At 49.8% G+C, this 21,506-nt stretch overlaps 1 protein-coding gene across 1 annotated transcript in view; it reads right to left on the reverse strand.

Annotated features, from left to right (window-relative positions):
- The window catches only part of WNK4 (WNK lysine deficient protein kinase 4), a 131,778-nt gene that overhangs the window by 41,865 nt on the left and 68,407 nt on the right, over positions 1 to 21,506 (reverse strand). Inside the window, exons 2-4 of the mRNA XM_075580156.1 lie at positions 15,248 to 15,420; positions 14,000 to 14,220; positions 11,840 to 11,997 (exon numbers count right to left, since the gene is read on the reverse strand). Coding sequence (XP_075436271.1) covers positions 11,840 to 11,997; positions 14,000 to 14,220; positions 15,248 to 15,420 — 552 coding nt within the window. The remainder of the gene's footprint in view (positions 1 to 11,839; positions 11,998 to 13,999; positions 14,221 to 15,247; positions 15,421 to 21,506) is intronic.

Consider the following 21,506-nt stretch of genomic DNA (forward strand, 5'->3'; position numbering starts at 1 on the left):
AACTGTTGGACTAAGTTCCGAAGTGCAAGAGTGTGGATAGTGCTTAGGCACTTGTCTATTTTTCCTCCATTGTTCAGCATTTGTATTATTATATGTATGTTTATTCATTGTCACCCATGGTTATTTTAACCTCGTCATTTTTAACTTTGTAATAAATTGCTCCTTCATTGTATAATGTTGTTATCCCTTGGGTAATACACCATTGCAGGCTCCCTGCATGTTTTGTCATTTTTCTATCCTTTTCCTGAGGTCACAGAAGAAATTTCAAGCATCATCTTCTTCACCTCACCTCAGCGCCAGAAAAGATATTTTCCAGCCTCCAATCCGATTCTGGGTAGAAGATACCAGAACAATCTTTTCAAGGCAGCTCCAGGACTACCAATCGGACTCTGTATCTAAGGTTTTTTATTTTTATTGTTGTTTGCATAAGCGCTGATTATACACCTATTTTTTTACCCCTTATATGAACTCGCCCAGGCGAAGCGGGCGAGGGTCAGGCTGCGGAGCGGCTGTGACGGAGGGTCCTTCTGCAGCCCGAACGCCGAGACGCGATTGTGGCGAGACGGCCCATGACGAAATGTCTGAGTTCCGGGCTTGGAGGAACCTTCCAGTAGTGAACCGCGACAGGGGGTGGGGGTCACACCGCGCTATACGCGGATCGCGTTAGAAATAATATACCATTGTATGCGTTGTACAATAAAGTATTTAAGACGCCAACAACCGTGTTGTAAAGTATTCATACATACGATAAATTGGGAGCCACGCGTGCACCGCGTTATAAGCGGATCCGCGTTGTAACGGATTCGCACTATAACAGGGTTGAGCTGTACTATACAACATACGGTTGGGAACCAGCTACGTTGACTGCGTCATGCATTGGTGGCCAACAGGCGACTCTTGCGGGCTTCACCTGCGGCCCCCGGCCACTGGCCGCCCCAGCAGCCCTCTCTGGCGAGTGTGGAGGGAGCAGAGATGTTCCTGGGGAGGATGGTCGCTTCTCTCCGCTGCCTAATGGCCGCGCACTGATAAATAATGCACTGCCCCGCTCCTCTCCTGTGCTACCCATCAGTACCCCGTGTTAGAAGTGGAGCAGGACAGTATTAATGAGCGTGCTGGCATTATGCAGTTGACCGGAGCCGGGGGAGAAGCTCCCACCTTCTGCCTGTGCCCCATATATGGGTAATCTGCAGCCCCTTTTGAGGGCTCAAGGCCGAGGCCCACGATGTAGAGACCATGTTGCCCATCACTGACCCTCAGTGGAAGAGGAGTCAAGAAGACTTTCTGAAACAGGACACGTATTATTATAGATTATATTGCCCACTGCCCAAAGATGCACCAACATGACCCCTCGTTACCCATCCACCCTCTAATTAGAGAAGCCTATTTATAGATCGCTACTGGGTCAGTAGTACCACCCCTCCCCCCCTCCCCCAGTTACCAGCATTGTCTCGAAACCCTGCTGCTCTCTTTAAGTAGATCCCAGGAGGATCTTCCAGTTGTTGGTGGCTAACTCCGGTCCTCAAGGACCACCTACAGACCAGGTGTTCAAGATATCCCTTGCTCCAGTGACTCAGTCACAATGAATGGTGGGCTATGTACCTGGTGACATCACAATGCACACAGCCTGGTGGCAGAGAAGGAGAGTCGGGCGGCTGCACAGTTTCCACAGAAAGCAGGGGAAGAAAGAAAGAAGAAGTCAGGTGGCACGTGAGGAGAAAGTAAGAATGACTGAGTCCCTGATGGATCTCCCCCACCCACTGTGCTGAAGCAGGGATATCCTGACCTATTGGTGGCACTTGAGGGCTGGATTTGGCCCCCTCTGCTGTAGACAACAGATGTTGATGACATACACACACACCTGGTATAGAACTGGCTTGTTATTCCAATCGTTGTAAGTCCGTTACGGCTTAAGGGTTCCAATACACCGATTGAACACAAAATGTAGACTTTCCATTTTGTTGTTTTTTTTTTTACCCCTTTTGATCTCAGCCTCTTCTCCTATTTGGAATCACCAATTGCCCTACTCTACGGACCTCTGCTGGGAGGCTGCTCCGTGGATCTGCTACTCCTTCAGCGAAGAAGGACGTCCTGCCGTTTCCCCCGAACCTCCCAGCTTGGGCGCCACGTTGACCCAACGCGTCCCGAGGTGTTGACGCAAAGGGAGGGAAGCAGGGGGTTGACGCACGAGGATCAGCCGTTCCTTCCATGAGCGCAGAGGGGGGAGGGCAGGTGGGGGAGAGGGGCGGCAAAGAAAGAAGTTTGCTCACCCCTGGGTTACAGTACCCCTACTTTTAAATCTGCTCTGCACACCCCAATTTCACCCACGAAGAATGGTAACACAGGTGACATCCTAATATAACACATCATTAGAGTGTGAGCTCTTGGGGGCAGGGGCTCCTTTTCCGAAATGTTACTTTTCTGCCTTCCCTTTCTGTGCTATCTGTATTATTTGTTATTTCTATGATGGTCACGTGTGTTACTGCCAATCTAAGTATAACCGGGGATATACAAGGTCAATGGCGTTGGTGGTAACAGGAATTCTCTCCCCAGGCCTCGGAGAACGGCACAGTCAGTGCGGGCCCTGTAAACAATATTTTTCAGCTCTGCTTCTTCCCCTCCCCACCTCCCTGCCCAGGTTTGTTTTCTCTGGCTCCTGCCGGGCAACAGGATGAATGCACAGCCTGTGCTGGCCTCGGTTAATCGCGCGGTTTACGGACGCCGGAGCAGGAGATCATTGGAGAGCGGGAGGGAGTGTCGGGCTGCTGCCCACTTGTTGATGTCGATGGGGGGGGAGGGGGAGGGGGCGTGGGTGGAAACACCCCCCAATACATAGTCGTCCCGTTCAGCCCTTCAAGAGACGGAATGTGCCCGATTACACAGGAACGTACGCAGAATAAAGGGGACACGCGTCTTCGAGAGAACGCAGGACATACAACACGGCAAAACACTTTCCTTAACCTCCTTGGGAACGGGTGGTCGGAGAAGCGAAATAAAGAGTAGCAGTGGCCTCATTTAAAAAACAAAAAGGATCTCCATCAGTATACGCCGAGCGCCTTCTCTCCCCACCTTCAAGTCCCACCTGAAAACGCACCTCTTACATGAAGCCTCCGAATAGCCCGGTCTCCTGGCCACTGTCCCACACCCACAGTCTCTCCTACCAACCGTGGTGTCCAAGCACTGCCATCTACTGTCCCACACCCACAGTCTCTCCTACCAACCATGGTGTCCAAGCACTGCCATCTACTGTCCCACACCCACAGTCACTGCTACCAACCGTGGTGTCCAAGCCCTGCCATCTACTGTCCCACACCCACAGTCTCTCCTACCAACCATGGTGTCCAAGCCCTGCCATCTACTGTCCCACACCCACAGTCACTCCTACCAACCATGGTATCCAAGCACTGCCATCTACTGTCCCACACCCACAGTCACTCCTACCAACCATGGTATCCAAGCACTGCCATCTACTGTCCCACACCCACAGTCTCTCCTACCAACCATGGTGTCCAAGCCCTGCCATCTACTGTCCCACACCCACAGTCTCTCCTACCAACCATGGTATCCAAGCACTGCCATCTACTGTCCCACACCCACAGTCTCTCCTACCAACCATGGTATCCAAGCCCTGCCATCTACTGTCCCACACCCACAGTCTCTCCTACCAACCATGGTGTCCAAGCCCTGCCATCTACTGTCCCACACCCACAGTCACTCCTACCAACCATTGTATCCAAGCACTGCCATCTACTGTCCCACACCCACAGTCTCTCCTACCAGCCGTGGTGTCCAAGCACTGCCATCTCCTGTCCCACACCCACAGTCTCTCCTACCAACCATGGTGTCCAAGCACTGCCATCTACTGTCCCACACCCACAGTCACTCCTACCAACCATGGTGTCCAAGCACTGCCATCTACTGTCCCACACCCACAGTCACTCCTACCAACCATGGTGTCCAAGCACTGCCATCTACTGTCCCACACCCACAGTCACTCCTACCAACCATGGTGTCCAAGCCCTGCCATCTACTGTCCCACACCCACAGTCTCTCCTACCAACCATGGTGTCCAAGCACTGCCATCTACTGTCCCACACCCACAGTCTCTCCTACCAACCATGGTGTCCAAGCCCTGCCATCTACTGTCCCACACCCACAGTCTCTCCTACCAACCATGGTGTCCAAGCCCTGCCATCTACTGTCCCACACCCACAGTCTCTCCTACCAACCATGGTGTCCAAGCCCTGTCATCTACTGCACTTATTCCCTCACCTGCTGTCTCTGCAACTCTCCCAACATAGCACTTAGATTGTAAGCTCTGCGGGGCAGGGATTTCCCTTCCTGTTGTCTCCTGATCTGGGTTCCGTACAATACATCTGATCTCAGACGCGCTATTAGAGAGGGTTGGGGTTCCTTACAATGCATCTGATCTCAGACGCGCTATTAGAGAGGGTCGGGGTTCCTTACAATGCATCTGATCTCAGACGCGCTATTAGAGGGGGTTGGGGTTCCTTACAATGCATCTGATCTCAGACGCGCTATTAGAGAGGGTTGGGGTTCCTTACAATGCATCTGATCTCAGACACGCTATTAGAGAGGGTTGGGGTTCCTTACAATGCATCTGATCTCAGACGCGCTATTAGAGAGGGTTGGGGTTCTTTACAATGCATCTGATCTCAGACGCGCTATTAGAGAGGGTCGGGGCTCCTTACAATGCATCTGATCTCAGACGCGCTATTAGAGAGGGTCGGGGTTCCTTACAATGCATCTGATCTCAGACGCGCTATTAGAGAGCGTTGGGGTTCCTTACAATGCATCTGATCTCAGACGCGCTATTAGAGAGCGTTGGGGTTCCTTACAATGTATTCCCGCTTGGGGCCGTACGGGACGGGTCGGTGCGGGACGACCGGTGCTGCCGCGGAAAAAAAGCCGTCACGGTGAAGAGAAACAGATAGGCTTGTGCTGTTTCAGGAGAAGCAGAAGCCAGAAGGGGCAGCCACGAAAATGAAAGGGGTTAAGGAATGGGTAAGGGGTATATAGGATGGGGGGGGGGGGGTCTCGTGGGTTACACAGCTGAGAGCGCTCTGTTTAACGCCGTTCCGTGTCGCCAGCTACGTTAGCCCGCGGGACCAGTGACATAGAGGGGTGTACATGATGCAGAACAGAAGTGCGCAAACGTTCCCCCCTTGCCAGCTCTCCTCGCACCCCCCTCTCCTCCCCTGCTCGACGTGTGACATCACGGCGCCATGGTAACGCGAACGTCACCCCGCGGCGTCCCCGAAAATCTGCCGCGCCCCCCCAGTCAGCGTACCGCTGATGTAGAACAGCAGTGAAGAATCACACGCAATGTAGGCACAAGTCAAAGTGTGGTGGTAATAGCTAGTGGTAGCGTGTACCACTGCTTTCTATTTTCACACTTAAAGCACCCCTATCCTGTCCCCCCCTCCCCCACCCCAGGTGGGAACCGCGTTCATTTCCCCTCCGGAGAGGCCCCCTCCGTGTATCCGATTCGTTGAAGGAAGCCGATCTGATGAGACCCCCCCCCCCAAAAAAAGGTGATAACTGCTGTCCGTGAGTAGGGTTGGCCGGCTCTGCACTTCTGTGACCCCCCCCCAGGCTGCGCTGGGAAAGCTGTGTAATGCGGCAGGCAAGAAGCTTATAGGGGGGGAGATCCCTGGTTACAATGGAAAAGAAGCAAAAAAATGTGACACGCTGTGTGCTGATTTGCATGTCGTTACCCAGAACCCCTGGCTGCCGTGGAAGCATGATATGCCAAGAGATAATGGGGAAGGGCAGGGTCGGAGACAAGTCACACCGTGGGGCTTTGTTTTATTTGCAGTAAACTGGTGACAAATGGTTGCTTTTTGCCAGCTATGTGGGATTGCTCCGTTGCTATACACTTTTTCACCACTGGGATACATTTGGTGTCATTGTAATGTTTTTTTTTATCTTATTCTCTGATAAATTAGCCCTTTCTGTTTGTTCTGCAGAAACTGTGCAAAATACGCGCCCCAAATCCAGCTGCAGGGAGTCAGGACGCATACTCCAGGTGTGCGCGTCACGGGGGACTCGTTACATTCACATAAAACATGACTTGTCTGTAGTCATCTCGGGCTGAGGCTATTTATTTATAGGTGTGAGGCTTGGTCAACAAAATCTGCAGTCTCTTCTGCATGTGTAAAGAACTTTCCGAACCTCACAGGTCTCTTCTGCATGTGTAAAGAACTTTCCGAACCTCACAGGTCTCTTCTGCATGTGTAAAGAACTTTCCGAACCTCACAGGTCTCTTCTGCATGTGTAAAGAACTTTCCGAACCTCACAGGTCTCTTCTGCATGTGTAAAGAACTTTCCAAACCTCACAGGTCTCTTCTGCATGTGTAAAGAACTTTCCGAACCTCACAGGTCTCTTCTGCATGTGTAAAGAACTTTCCAAACCTCACAGGTCTCTTCTTCACATGTACAGAGCTTCCCAAACCTCACAGGTCTCTTCTTCATATGTACAGAGCTTCCCAAACCTCACAGGTCTCTTCTGCATGTGTAAAGAACTTTCCAAACCTCACAGGTCTCTTCTGCATGTGTAAAGAACTTTCCAAACCTCACAGGTCTCTTCTGCATGTGTAAAGAACTTTCCAAACCTCACAGGTCTCTTCTGCATGTGTAAAGAACTTTCCGAACCTCACAGGTCTCTTCTTCACATGTACAGAGCTTCCCAAACCTCACAGGTCTCTTCTGCATGTGTAAAGAACTTTCCAAATCTCACAGGTCTCTTCTTCACATGTACAGAGCTTCCCAAACCGCACAGGTCTCTTCTTCACATGTACAGAGCTTCCAAAACCTCACAGGTCTCTTCTTCACAAAAGCAGAGCTTTCCAAACCCCACAGGTCTCTTCTTCACATGTACAGAGCTCCCCAAACCTCACAGGTCTCTTCTGCACATATACAGATCCTTCCAAACCTCACAGGTCTCTCCTTCACATGTACAGAGCTTTCCAAACCTCACAAGTCTCTCCTTCAAGTGTGCAGAGCTTTCCAAACCTCACAGGTCTCTTCTTCACGTGTTCAGAGCTTCCCAAACCTCACAGGTCTCTTCTTCACGTGTTCAGAGCACCCTGGTGGACGGGCAATCTGATCAGGCATTATTTGGCGATGTAACTCACTAAAGCGGTGGCCATTCACCTCCATGATTGGCTTCAGAGATTAATTTTGGGATATAAGGAAGGGAACAAGGATGGAGGCCTGGAAGTTATCTCCCTGCTTGGACATCGAAAGATAAAGTATGGTGTAGTGGTTAATGCCTGACTTCAGTATGCCACACACATATGTATGTATGTATGTATATATGTATGTAAATATATATATATATATATATATATATATATATATATATATATATATATATATATATATATATAGCATACATATATATATATAGCATACTGAAGTCAGTCATTAACCACTACACCATACTATATATATATATTTCTAGTTTTAACTGTACCTTTTCCAGCCTAATTACATGCTTCACTGCTGTGAACTGCTTCACTGTGAATGTAAATCAACAGAAGAGATTGTCCACAGTCCCCTCCCGAAGTCTTGGCCGCCTGTCACGGTGCCTGTTCCCTGTCCCTTAGGTCTGACACCTCTGCCTCTTGCTACACACAGGGAAGTCAGTTGGAACGCTGCCCGGCATTCCACGGAGCCTGCAAGCCGAGCCTCGCTGGCAACTCTCCGCCTCCGATGCCAGAACGTACGCTGTGTGCCAGCACCGCTGGAGATCAGCTTCCAACTGGTCCCCGCCGCTTTCTACCCCAAGCGCCCGGCAGTCGCACACATCCGCGGGCCGTGAAGCCGATTACATCAAACTATATCGTCTTGAAGTTTCCATCCCATTAATAACCAAATGCTGAGATGCACCCCGAGGCCAGGTTGGGGTTGGGAAAGCATTGCTGGCCCTGCTGCCAGCACAGGGTTTCAAAGATCCAGCCCCGGTCTTGCTTGATACGTAATTGAAAATAGCAACCAGTTTTGTATTTGCTCCTGGGCCAACATACCGAGCTCCTAACCTGCCTCCGGGAAGTGGCCTCAATGCCTCTTGGCCAAGACTTTCCAGCATGAATGTCAACTTCTACGATCCCCCCCCCCCTTGAGGCACATTCGTCCCCTCTACAATCTTCTCCGTGTCTCAAGATTGGTCTTTTCCAGCCTCCGATGGGGGACAATGGCTTCTAGGGAGTGGCACAGCATCAACATCTTCTAATGCCCGGCAGCGTCTTCTCATAACTGGTGGGACGTGGAGTCCAGGCAGGCTTGGAGAAAATATTACTTTGCAGTAGGTTAGTGGACAAATGGAGCCGCCGCCCAACGTCTTATGACTGGTAGTGGCCGTTCTGCCCTGGAGAACTCTTCTGTTGACTTGTAGTGTGCTCGAACGAGTGGTGAGACCTTCTAAGTCAATGACGTCCGACTGTCTTGCGAAAGTTTGCAATTCAAACACAACGGGTCGCAAAAATGTTGCCTTTTGTTAGAGGTACATGGACAAATCACATGACCTTCAATTCAGGTCATGTGATAAGAGACTGGTGTGCAGAATGGTCCTTGGCTCCCATTGGTTTGGCTGCAGTGAGGGCTACGAGGAGATGACAGACGGACGGCAGTAAATCGGGAACGAGGCAGGAAAGGAGGAACCATACTCCATCCTGATGTAGACTCCATCCCACAACGAGCAGCCACTTTTGTTCCAACCAGGCCACGTCTTCGCTCTAGCTCAGGGGTGGCCAACTCTAGTCCTCATTGAGCCACCGACAGGTTAGGTATTAAGGATTTCCTTGCTTCAGTGCAGGGGTCCAGTCATTGACTGAGCCACTGGTTGGGCCACCTGTGCTGAAGCAGGGATATCTTTAAAGCCTGAACTGGTGGTGGCCCTTGAGAACTGGAGTTGGCCACCCTTGTGCAAGATTGTAAGCTCTCCGGAGCAGGGACCTCGTGACCGTCTGTTGTCCGTTTGCCCTTATTTGTATGTCCTTCTGTTTATGCCGTTGATGTCACACTGTACCCCGCTGCAGTATAGGTTGGCGCTCTACAAGTAACCGATGATTCTAATAAAACAGACCACAGCAAACCGGGAAACTGACAGCAGATAAGAACCACCAGGGTCCTCCGTGTATCTGTGCGATCAAATCCCGGCAAGGTCTCCTCAGACACGCATAAGGCCTCGGCCAGGCTTCCTGCTTGCTCGCTGAGGCGCGCTGAGGCTCAGGGAAAGCGGGTGCTTTCCCTGGCCTTGCGGTTGCTTACCGCACGCGCTGTCAGGGGGCGGGCCACGTCATTGGCCGGGGGCGGGCCAGTGACGTCACAAAGCTGGTTCGCCCTCATTGGGCGAACCACTCACGTGACCGGTCTGTCGCGCCGGCAAGCGGGGGAAATTTAAATTCCCCTAAGACCTATGCTTCCGCGCGCTTGCGGAAGCGTAGGTGAGCCCCTACTAAAGCCGCTCTAATTGCGGCTGTAGGGGCTCAGTACTGAGCGGGAGCGCGCGTTAGCGCGCTTCCGCCAGCAAGCAGGGAACATGGCCGAGGCCTTACTCAGAGCTAATCAAATCAGGAGCCTCTCTGATCAGATAACAGTGTGTCTGGCCCGTGAGATATTCAAATCCAAGATTCACTATATGGGAACAACGTCTCAGAAGCATATATTGTTTTAATCTGTAACTGGTCTTTAGCACCACACAATTTGTTTTATCTTGTGTATACAACAGCCTGATCCCCAAACAAAGTAAGTAAAGATGGTAAAAACGCAATAAAAACTCACTGCGGCGCAAGGCAGGGCTGCCCACTACGACCCTATCTTTTTGGAGCGAGAGCATTTGAGAAGAGCCGGGGTGCTGTGAGTGATGGCAAAATATCCCAGTGATGCTGATTTTTAAAAATGTAATATTAAGCCAATCTGTCAAAAGGATTAAATCGTCCATCCTACGTCTCGGGGCGCGGGAGAGATGTTCGCAAAGCTTTTATTGTTCTCATTGCGGTGAGGTATTTCCGAAGGGGGGGGAAGATTAGAGAAAGCGTTTAATGGCAAATGTTCCTGGTACAATGTATAATAAAACAGAAGGAACGCACAAATGAAAGGTTAATTCCCACGTCATCAGGCAGTTGGATTTCTTAGGGGCGTCTGAATGGGGGAGTGTTTGTCATTCAAGTGTTTTCGTTCCCCCTTATCCTACCCTGTCCTTATCAGCGAGCCAGTAAAGATAAGGGGAGGTGGGAGAGAGGGGGGGGGGGGGGGCTCTGGATGTACAAGCGCTCGCTGATCACACAGTGACATCAACACAAACAGTGACATCATACACAATGACATCACACAGGAGGGAGCAGCCGGAGGGAGTCGCACGCCTCCCAAGGCTCACTTTAATAATACATTAAATATACTTACTGGTGTGAGATTTCAATTACCCAGATAAGACTCCTTAACCATGTCACTGCCATTAGTACACTTTGCCCCTAGGAGGGACTGACCCCTTAACCATGTCACTGCCATTAGTACACTTTGCCCCTAGGAGGGACTGACACCTTAACCATGTCACTGCCATTAGTACTCTTTGCCCCTAGGAGAGACTGACCCCTTAACCATGTCACTGCCATTAGTACACTTTGCCCCTAGGAGGGACTGACCCCTTAACCCTGTCACTGCCATTAGCACACTTTGCCCCTAGGAGGGACTGACCCCTTAACCATGTCACTGCCATTAGTACACTTTGCCCCTAGGAGGGACTGATCCCTTAACCATGTCACTGCCATTAGTACACTTTGCCCCTAGGAGGGACTGACCCCTTAACCCTGTCACTGCCATTAGCACACTTTGGCCCTAGGAGGTTCCCTAGCTTCCATACAAAGCCAACAACAGCTACTTCTGATGTCATTGTGAGAACATTCACATTACAACGGGCCGTCCCACAGGCAGATACAGGTATTAAACATTATTATTCATGTTCTGAAGAAATATAGCTACTCCCTCCCCCCCCCCCCCCCCCCCCAAAAAAAAAGTGCGCCCAGGATAAATGTAAATGTTATTTTTAAAAACTCAAATTTTTGGGGTCACAGAAAGATAAAAGTAACTCGCTCAAGGTCGCAGGGACAGGGAATCGAACCCGTGTGCACTCGCCTAGAAGTCGGCGTTCGTTACTTCTACCCCAAACAGGCTTTGCTTCCTGTTTGGCCTTAGCCTCTACCACCTCCGCGGAAAGGCCGCACCACGCACCCTCTTCTCTTTCAGCGAAGGACTCCCTGGCGTTGCTATTGCTTAGTAAAATACTTTCTCTCCTGCCCGGGCGGCACGACAGATTTCAACAGGTGTTGAAATAGAAAGCAAAAACTAAATCCACGTCAGTTGCAGTTAACGTCGGATCGGGGTACAACACCCCTCATTAAAGCTTAATGATAGGCTGTCATTCTGTAAGCAGTGAATCTTGCTTCATTTGAATAGTATCCGTGGGCCCATCCCATTGTTGCACTCTGGTCTTACCCGTCTCCTCTCAGCACCGCTTGTCTCTACTATTCCAAAATCCTTTCCACTGGCTGGTCCTGAAAGCTCTAGGCGCGGTCATTTGTTCTAAGTAGAACAGTCTCGCCCGTCAGTGCGCCAGGGGGTCTGCCACCCGCTTCTGGAGCCTTCACACGACCCCAACTGGCGCCCGGATGACGGAAACTGAAGTGGAAGAGGGCTCGACCGTCATTTGGATCGAGACGGAGAGGTCAACCCAGTCTTCCCCTTACGAAACGAGCCCAAGACGTTCAAAGTGATCGCCAGGTCCGACGGTGGCCAACCAGGGTTGGTGGTCATCACTTACCGAGGTCACCTTGCGGTAGATCTGAGCGGCGTTCTGGCACTCGGAGTAAGGATACTCCGACGTGGCCATTTCCAGCATGCACATCCCAAAGGCGTAGACATCCACGGCTTCGTCGTACTTTTCCTCGTACATCTCGGGAGCCATAAATTCGGGGGTCCCTGCGGAATGAGAGAAGAGGTTAGCGGGCTGGCGGGGGGAAAACGAGGGGAGACAGGAGACAGTGTGCCGGGTCCCTTAATTTCCTGCGGGGGGAAAACGTTTCGCCGACCGTATCGGTGCCCGTTTAACCCTTTGAGTGGCCAGATGGCCCATGACGTAGCTACTACGTCCGGAGTGCCAGGTCCCATGGCTCGTGGCTACGTTTGCCAGTGCTTGCAAGGAAAAAAAACCCAGGTGGCTGCCGGGGTCACCCAATCGGAAGCTGCAGTGTCATCTCACGGCTTTCTATTGGGCGCCAGAGTGAGGCTGACCCCGGCGGCCATGTTGGTTCTCCCGGGCAAGGATTCTTGTAAAGGGAATTTCAAAACAGGCCAGGAAACGAGGGGTCCCCTGTAGCTTATAGTGGCGTGAAAACAGTGAACAGACATGGTGCCCATTAGCGTAACTGCAAGTCTTCCACTGGTTCCCAAACCTGCTTCATTTAACCCATTGTCACGTCACACAGTGGGGTTAGGCTACAGATGGATTTTGGGTAGTGAAACATAGGTGAGGATTCTGGGTAGTGACATGCAGGTGAGGATTCTGGGTAGTGACACGCAGGTGAGGATTCTGGGTAGTGACATGCAGGTGAGGATTCTGGGTAGTGACATGCAGGTGAGGATTCTAGGTAGTGACATGCAGGTGAGGATTCTGGGTAGTGACACGCAGGTGAGGATTCTGGGTAGTGATACGCAGGTGAGGATTCTGGGTAGTGACATGCAGGTGAGGATTCTGGGTAGTGACATGCAGGTGAGGATTCTGGGTAGTGACACGCAGGTGAGGATTCTGGGTAGTGACATGCAGGTGAGGATTCTAGGTAGTGACATGCAGGTGAGGATTCTGGGTAGTGACATGCAGGTGAGGATTCTGGGTAGTGACATGCAGGTGAGGATTCTGGGTAGTGACATGCAGGTGAGGATTCTGGGTAGTGACATGCAGGTAAGGATTCTGGGTAGTGACACGCAGATGAACACAGAGTTATTGAGAATGTCCTATATTCTTTTTCAGATTCCTAACTTTTTTACCCATAAATGTATACTATTTACAGCTTACAGCAGGGGTGCGCAAACGTTTCTGTTCGCGCCCCCCTATCTGCTCTCCAAGCCCCCCCCCCTGCTCGTTCCACCCCTTCCTAACCAGCTCTCTGGCTTTGGCGGCGTTGTGACATCACGTTGCCATGGCAGCGCGTTGCCATTTGACACCATGTTGTCGTAGCGAAGAGCCGGCTGAGAGCAGGTTAGAGGGAGTTACAGAGGCCTCGCGCCTCCCCGCGGCCTTCAGGAAGAGCGCGGGGGCCTCTGTAAACGCCGCCCCCCCCCCCCCATTTTGCACACCCATGGCTTACAGTATGCCTGCTGCATTCCACAGCTTGCACAGCGAAGTGTGGGATAGAGAGACAACAAAAACCCTAGAGCAAAGGCCGAGACCCCCTGAGTGTATCTGCTTTTTGTTTTCACAGGTCCCCCCCCCCCAAACCCATTTGAGTCAGCCTACTGTCAGTGGTTCAGCTGCAGAAAAGGATTCTGGGTAGGGAGCTGCGATCTAAAACCACGTGACACTACAGGAGGAGCCACATCCATGGCCTTGTGAAGAAGACGTGTGCAATATGTTAACCAGCAAATATAAAAAACGACATAAACGTCTAAAGTGGTCAAAGGGTTAAATAAAAATATATATTTTTTAAAAAGGTGTTAGTCCTCAAGGGTCACGAACAGGTCAGGTATTAAGGATATCCCTGCTTCAGCACAGGTGGCTCAATCAGTCCTTGCTTCAGCGCAGATGGCTTCGATTGAGCCACCTGTGCTGAAGCAGGGATATCCTTAACACCTGATCTGTTGGTGGCCCTTGAGGACTGGGAGTTGCCCAACCCCTGGCCCTAGCGCCATTACACGTTCAACGCGGACTCCGTCTGCTACTTCCAAGTCCACCCGTGAGTCTTCGTACACACGCAGCGGTCCTCACCTATGACGCTCTTGGCAAAGGAGGCGCTTTTCAGGGTGGCCAGGCCCAGGTCGCCGATCTTCACGAAGCCGGTGGGCCCCGTGATGAAGATGTTGTCACACTTGAGGTCGCGGTGGATGATGGGCGGGCAGCGGGTGTGGAGGAAGTGGAGACCCTTCAGGATCTGTCGGCTCCAGCGTTGCAAGACCTTCAGCTTCATCTCCTTGAACCTCTTCAAGTAGCTGGTGGGTGGCAGGCAGAGAGAGATAGAGGGTCAGTGGTTCCCTTGGCACAAGTCAGATAATGGGCTAGGAACAAGTCCACCATTGTATTTAAAAAAAGGGGGGGGCTTACTCAATCTTTCAGGGCGATCCCAGACGCTGAATGTTGTAGATGAGTAGACATACGTAGGGTTGTAGAAACGTCAGTCACTGTGACAATTCATATCATCATCATCATCTTCTATTCGTGAGGAACTTGCAGAGAACGGACACGATGGTCCGGGCTACACCAAGTCATGCCTCAATGCCGGGAAGATGATGATGATGATGATGATGAAATGAAGGGTCACCAGTGATTGGAGGCTTGGCCCAAGATCGATTCCCAGTGCCAACTTTAGGGAGCTTTCCCCCAGTGCCCCTTCAGGGTAAATGTAGAACCAACCCTGGAGGTTCGGGCAGCCTTACAGCATCCTGTGGCGCCCCCAATGTTCTCCTACAAGTAGCAGGGACTAGGGGTTGGAGAAAAGAGACAAGGGGCATATGGGGCAGGGAAAAGGGATGTCGGGGCAAATAACGGGATGTTACCTCAAGCAGGGAAACGTTCAATTTTATAATTGGAATATATTTGCCATATTGCCAGGGTATCTTAAGTCTGTTCACAAATGTATTACCCCCTAGGGGTATAGGTTCAGCTATCTGAAGGTATATAAGTTAGTGGGCTCACTCTTTCTCTCTATGTCTCTCTCCCACCCTCTTACTCTCTCCCACCCCACCCCCTTACTCTCTCCCATCCACCGTCTTACTCTCTTCCACCCTCTCCGTATTTTAGTGTCTGGATGGGAGTAACGTCGGAGTTAGGTATGACTTAATAATATGTTAACCAAGGGATGTCAATATGGAATTAATTTATATTACTTAAGGCTTATTCGCATATCATTTAAAATATACGTCCTCTTCTAACGCCTCCTACAACCCCTCCCCAAAACGCTCTGGTGCAAGTGGGGAAAAAAGTGTGGGTCAACGCCCCCACGACGACAAAACCGCTCACGTTTTTAGCGTTCCGGATGTCATGAGCTCTGTGACCAGCACGATGCAGATCTGACCCTTCACCGTCGACTTCCAGGAGTCGTAAAACCGGACGATGTTCGGGTGCTGGAGACCCTTCAACATCTCTACCTCCTCGCTGAACCTCTGACGCTCGGCTTTCGTCAGCTTCCTGGTCTGTGGATGGAGATGGAAGAAGGATATTGGTACCCACGTATGTCTCATGGAGCCCCCCCGTGACCACTTACACACATCTACAGACGTCAATAGAATCCTCCTCTTAAATTGGAGTAACCCTCTTAGACTTCAATGGGATTATGCTGTTAGAGAAAAAAGGGCGCCCCCATAAACTTCAGTTGTCCCCGGACTTCAAGGGGATCATCCTCTTACTCATATTCGATGCTCCCACAAACTTTAATGGGATCACCTCTTATACACATAAGTTGGCCTCCTAGATGTCAATGGAATCCATCAGTTTCATGCGAGTTACCACCATAGACTTTAGTAGGATTACGTTTTGGACACTCATCGGTGGTACCTACAAGCGTCAATGGTCCAACCTTCCATGCGCCTCGTGGACTTCAATGGGATCACCCTCTTGCTCACAATAGACGCCTCCACAGACTTTAACGGGATTACCCTCTCACACATATCAGTTGACCCCCCCGGAAACCTTCACTGGATTACCCTTTTTACACGCAAGAGTTAACACTACAGATGTCAAAGGACTCACCCTTTAGCGCGCAAGGTAACCCCATGGACGTTATATATTATATTTCTGATTTTATGTACAGTATATATATATATATATATATATATATATATACAGTGTTCGACAAATCCATTCACCTACAGGCCTGTGGCGACTGGATTTGACCCCGTTGCGACCTCCTCATGGCCGCCCAAGCATGGCGGGATTGGGGGCGGGACTAGGTGGCGAGTAGATTTTTTGGTTCGGCGAGTAGATTTTCAGGTGATTTGTCAACCACTGTGTATATATATATATATATATATATATATATATATACATAAAATACATAAAATATATATATATATATTATGTCTCATGTCACCTATTGCTAACTTGTTAGACAGATTATTGATATAAGTGATATGTGCAAATGTTTGCTTGCCGATGTTTACATTTCATTGACATTCACATACAGTTAAAATTTTCAGTAATAAATGTCGTCAAAATCTTCGTTATAAGATTTCCCGAGAGAGAGAAAGCGAGAGAGATACAGAGAGAGAGAGAAAGCGAGAGAGAGAGAAAACGAGAGAGATACAGAGAGAGAGAGAGTGAGAGAGATACAGAGAGAGAGCAAAAGTGAGAGAGAGTGCAAGAGAGAGTGAGAGAGAGAGAGCGAAAGAGAAAAGCTAGAGAGAGAAAAAGAGAGAAAGCGAGAGAGAGAAAAAGAGAGAGAAAGAGAGAGAGAGGCAGCAAGAGCTAGATAGTGAGAAAGTGAGAGAGATTGAGAGAGTGAGAAAGTGAGAGAGATTGAGAGAGTGAGAAAGTGAGAGAGATTGAGAGAGTGAGAAAGTGAGCGCGAGAGAGAATGAGAGAGAGAAAATGTGAGAGAGCTAAAGATACAGATGTATCAAGACATAAAGTCACCGAATCCGTGGCTTAAAGCCACGTGCTGCCGCAGTCGTTGGCAGGGGGGTCCATGTTTCCAGATTGGGCAGAAAGAAGGCTCTGGCCACGGGATTGTCGGGGTCCCACGTGGCTTGCCCCGCTGCCAAAACCAGCATTGTTACATCTGCAGCGCGCGCGCAATAGAGATGAGAGCGAGAGAGAGAAAGAGAGAGAGAAAGCGAGAGAGAGAGAAAGTGAAAGCGAGAGAGAGAGAGAAAGAAAGAGAGAGAGAAAGCGAGAGAGAGAGAAAGAGAGAGAAAGTGAGAGCGAGAGAGAGAAAGCGAGAGAGAAAGCGAGAGAGAGAAAGAGAGAGAGAAAGCGAGAGAGAGAGAGAGAAAGTGAGAGCGAGAGAGAGAGAGAAAGAAAGAGAGAGAGAGAGAAAGAAAGAAAGAGAGAGAGAAAGCGAGAGAGAGAGAGAGAAAGAGAGAGAAAGTGAGAGCGAGAGAGAGAAAGCGAGAGAGAAAGCGAGAGAGAAAGAGAGAGAGAGAGAGGGAGAAAGAGAGAGAGAAAGAGAGAGAAAGTGAGAGCGAGAGAGAGAAAGCGAGAGAGAAACCGAGAGAGAGAGGGAGAAAGAGAGAGAGAGGGAGAAAGAGAGAGAGGGAGAATGAGAGAGGGAGAAAGAGAGAAAGCGAGAGAGAGAGAAAGTGAGAGCGAGAGAGAGAAAGCGAGAGAGAGAAAGCGAGAGAGAGAAAGAGAGAGAGAGAGAGAGGGAGAAAGAGAGAGAGAGGGAGAAAGAGAGAGAGAGAAAGAGAGAGAGGGAAAATGAGAGAGGGAAAAAGAGAGAAAGAGAGAAAGAGAGAGAGAAGGAGAAAGAGAGAAAGAGAGAGAGATGGAGAGAGAGAGAAGGAGAAAAAGGGAGAAAGAGACAGACACACTGGCCACATTTTGGTGACTGTTCACAACTTTCACGAGCGCAGGAAATCCAGTACCCGCCATTTATCGCGACGTTGTGTCAAAGAGATCTCCATCTCTGCTCATCAGTTGTTTGGTCCTCAGTGGGTTTGAACCCCCAGCGGTGTGAGCTTGGAAACAGACGGCCAGAAAACACTATTGTCTTCTTCACTTCCATCAAAAGGAGAGTTTGTGTGCGTTTCCGGCAGCTGCGAAACGAGAGGTTTCATTTCCCTGTTTGTGCTTGTATTGGTACACAATGCCACGCAACAAAGCCGTGTGTGTGCGTTTGTGATTAGCCGAGGCCATAGTGAACATGAACCATAACAAGAGCCTCTTTGACCTTCAAACGGCACAGAGGACATCTCTCCTACCCTCAACAAGAATTCCGAGCATGTAACCAGCAACGCCCGTTTTGTCCCTAACAGAGGACATAATGCAGTTCCAAAGCAGGACCAACTTGACCGGTGTGAGACAGTCACAGGGCAGAAGTCAATGGAACTTACCAACGACATCAATTGGCATTGTCTGCAAATGTCACCGGGACTGTTTGTCCAAAGACTTAACGCAGGGGTCCCCAACGCGGTGCCTGTGGGCACCATGGAACCCGCCAAGACTTTGGTAGGAGCCCGCGACTGACTGGCCAACCAGTTGATAATATGGCATAGATCAGGGGGGGCTCCAACATGTAGATGGCGTGCCAGTGAATAGCACGCCGCAGTGCCGCCGACAGCTGCTGCGTGCCTCTCTCTCCAAGTTAACTGTATTGTGTGTGTGTGTGTGCGATCATGCGTGCTAATTGGTCGGTCTCCGTCACTCTCTCCTGAACTCTCAAGTTCTCAAAAATGGTTGGGGATCTGTAACACTTGGAAAAACTTGCCTCTAATCCAGCAGTGTGCTGGTTAATTGCACAAGAGCAATCAACAAGACTCCACCTGGCTGATTAGGACTGTCAGAAAAAAAGCCTGTTCTGAGAAACAGGAAGGAGATTTCCTTAGCTCACAAGGGAGCTGACCAAGGGAAAAGAAAGACTGCAGAGATTTCCTTAGCCCACACCTGGGCTAAACTAAGGAAAATATGTCGTCTTGATGCACACAGAAAGGACTGTATGCTGCCAGCAAGACAAGGGGACAAGACCCTCTATACCTGGACACAGAGCGTGGAGTAGGTTTTTCTTTTATATTTTTGTTTGCAATGTTTAAAGGAACAGGAGCAATAAAGCCTTATTTTAATTTCGCCTTAAAAACCATCTCCATTGCGTACCTCTGCACACATCACTTACAGGATCTGCGAAAAGGCCCACAGAGGTTTAGAGAGGGGCGCCAGGAGTGTACGTCCAAAAGATAAGGGATAAGCAGTAGCTCAATGGTAATATCACTATCCCTGAAGCGGGTGAACCTATTTGGAATCCCAGCTCTCCTTGGGCAAGTCACCTTATCACCCTGTGCCTCAGAGTTCTATGGAACAAGGACTCGCCGTGCCTTCCAAATTCTATGCCCCCCAATAATGTTTGAGAAGCAAGCGGCTGCAGTTGCGTCCTCACACTTGAGTCGAACATGCCGAGACAGCGAAATCATTTGGCAGCTTAGCCGAGTAAGTGAAAAAACACTGTCTAATTACATAATGCCAAACCATTAATGTTTCTTGCAGAACCCGTTGGCGTGAAGTTTCCTCGTAAAAAAAATAAATAAACCCCACCACAAATAATGACGGGTGTTTAAGTAAGATCACAGGAATTACTCCGTTTTGTGGAGTCGTTCTACTCAACTGGCTGTTGCCAAAAGACATGGGTGCGTCACGCCCAGTTTCACAATAGGGAGGTTTAAGTCAAGCAACCAGGTATTAAATAATAACCTGCCTATAGTGGAGAGCTTCTGTGTTATGTCGCTGCTCAATAAGAGGTCACCCCTATGCCGATTAAGATCCCAGCTTCATCTACTGAGTGGAGATGTCATCATCCCAATTAAACTGAAGACACCTTCACAGCATAGATAGTGACGGAGGAAATGGCCTTAGGGCCAGATATAATAGGCGATACTATACCAGAAAACCCCTTATGGCTTTCACTAGGGGTCTCATGGCATAGCACAGTTTAGAGATGATGGGCCCTAGAGTCTCACTACTAAACCCTCTCCGACGGCAGAGATGTCAACCACCAAGGACTGAAAATCAGTGAGATTTCGGGGGTTCTAGACAGAAAATGACATGTTACTGGATAAGTGCTGGGTTTTTACGAGCGAGACCCAACTGGAGTCCATAAGATGCCGTGGATAAAAATCAGTGGGACAGACGCCAATATCAGTGGCTCTGTTCACAAACGGGTGACAGCTGTCAATGACAATGAAGGTCAACTGAATTTAATGTTCATCAACAACTGTTAACCGCTTACCAACCTATTATTAATATCCCCCGATCATCTGGACAACTTTGTCCCACACGTTCCCTTCTTGCTAGAAAATGGTAGACTCCACGAGATCCAAGACCAGATGCCCGTTATCCTCCACACAGTTCTCTTGGGTTCATACCCAATTCCACCACTGGAGACTCACGTAAGGGGGGTGACTGATCAGAAGAACCAAGGAAGAAGGTTGTGAGTACGAGTCTTTATTCAAGAACTGTCTGGGGACATCCCCAATGAGGCTTAGAGGGGCGGAGTAGCATTCACTCACCTTTTGCCTTCAGGGAATATCAGTCTTATTGTTTAGGACGTAATCAAGACTCCTCACCTCACACTACAATATTTTTGAAGATTGTTCTTCACCCAATTCTCCCCGGTGTCTCCTCATTTCAATATTTTTGGTCCAGCACTTGAGCACCCAGCACCTCCGCTTTTTGGAACCTACTATGATGGAGTTCACATGCCTCTACCACTAAGCCGTTCAACGAATCTAGTCCTCTCCTCACAACCACCCCCCTCCCGAGTCTTCCACTCTCCCCTCCTGAGTCTCCCACCATCCCCTCCCGAATCTCCCACCCTCCAACTTTGCAGAACATCCCTGTCTCCTGCTGCTTCTTTTTCATCTGAAAGATGTATTTTGTTTTGTTTTTTGTACAGATGCCCTTGAAATATCTTAAGATCTGCATGAACCGTAGAATCAGCAGATGCCACAACTCATTATCTTTCAGGACAATAATTATGGCTGCTGAGAGATGCATACCTAATTAAATTGTAATGAGCGTCCATGAACTCGCTGCTGGTTTCCCAAATTAAATCTATGATCTATGTCCTCAAATGTATTTTAGACACACTCCACATAAAGCAGAAGGCAACGTTCTCGATGACGTCTTCCCTAATATTCAGCCGGACCCCTCCATTCTCCTACAGAATAACAGTGAATTCCTATTGGTCAGATCCCCCCACATTTAAACATACTGAAGTTCCACTACTCATGATGGATGGAGGTACCATCAAGCAGTTCCTACGGAAGTCCCACTGCCGGACTTACACATAAGGCTAAGCTTAAATTATCTGCACGCCTGCACGTGAACCGAGCGCACTCCTGCAGCCCCAGCGATCTGTGAATGTGGCTGCAGGAGAGATTGGGGAGGCGATCCGAGAGGCGTGGCGGACGCGTCACGAAGTTGGTTTCGCCCTCATTGGCTGAGGGCGCTCACGTGATGCGGACGTCACGTGGCCACACTTGAAAAGACAGTTGGTTTCGTCTCTTCAAATCGCGGTCGCGCCATGGCGCGCGCACCCGGAGCGGCCTCGTAGGCAATTTGAGGTTAGCGCACG

Source organism: Ascaphus truei, chromosome 23 (genome assembly GCF_040206685.1).
Source record: "Ascaphus truei isolate aAscTru1 chromosome 23, aAscTru1.hap1, whole genome shotgun sequence".
In the NCBI taxonomy this organism is placed as follows: domain Eukaryota; kingdom Metazoa; phylum Chordata; class Amphibia; order Anura; family Ascaphidae; genus Ascaphus; species Ascaphus truei.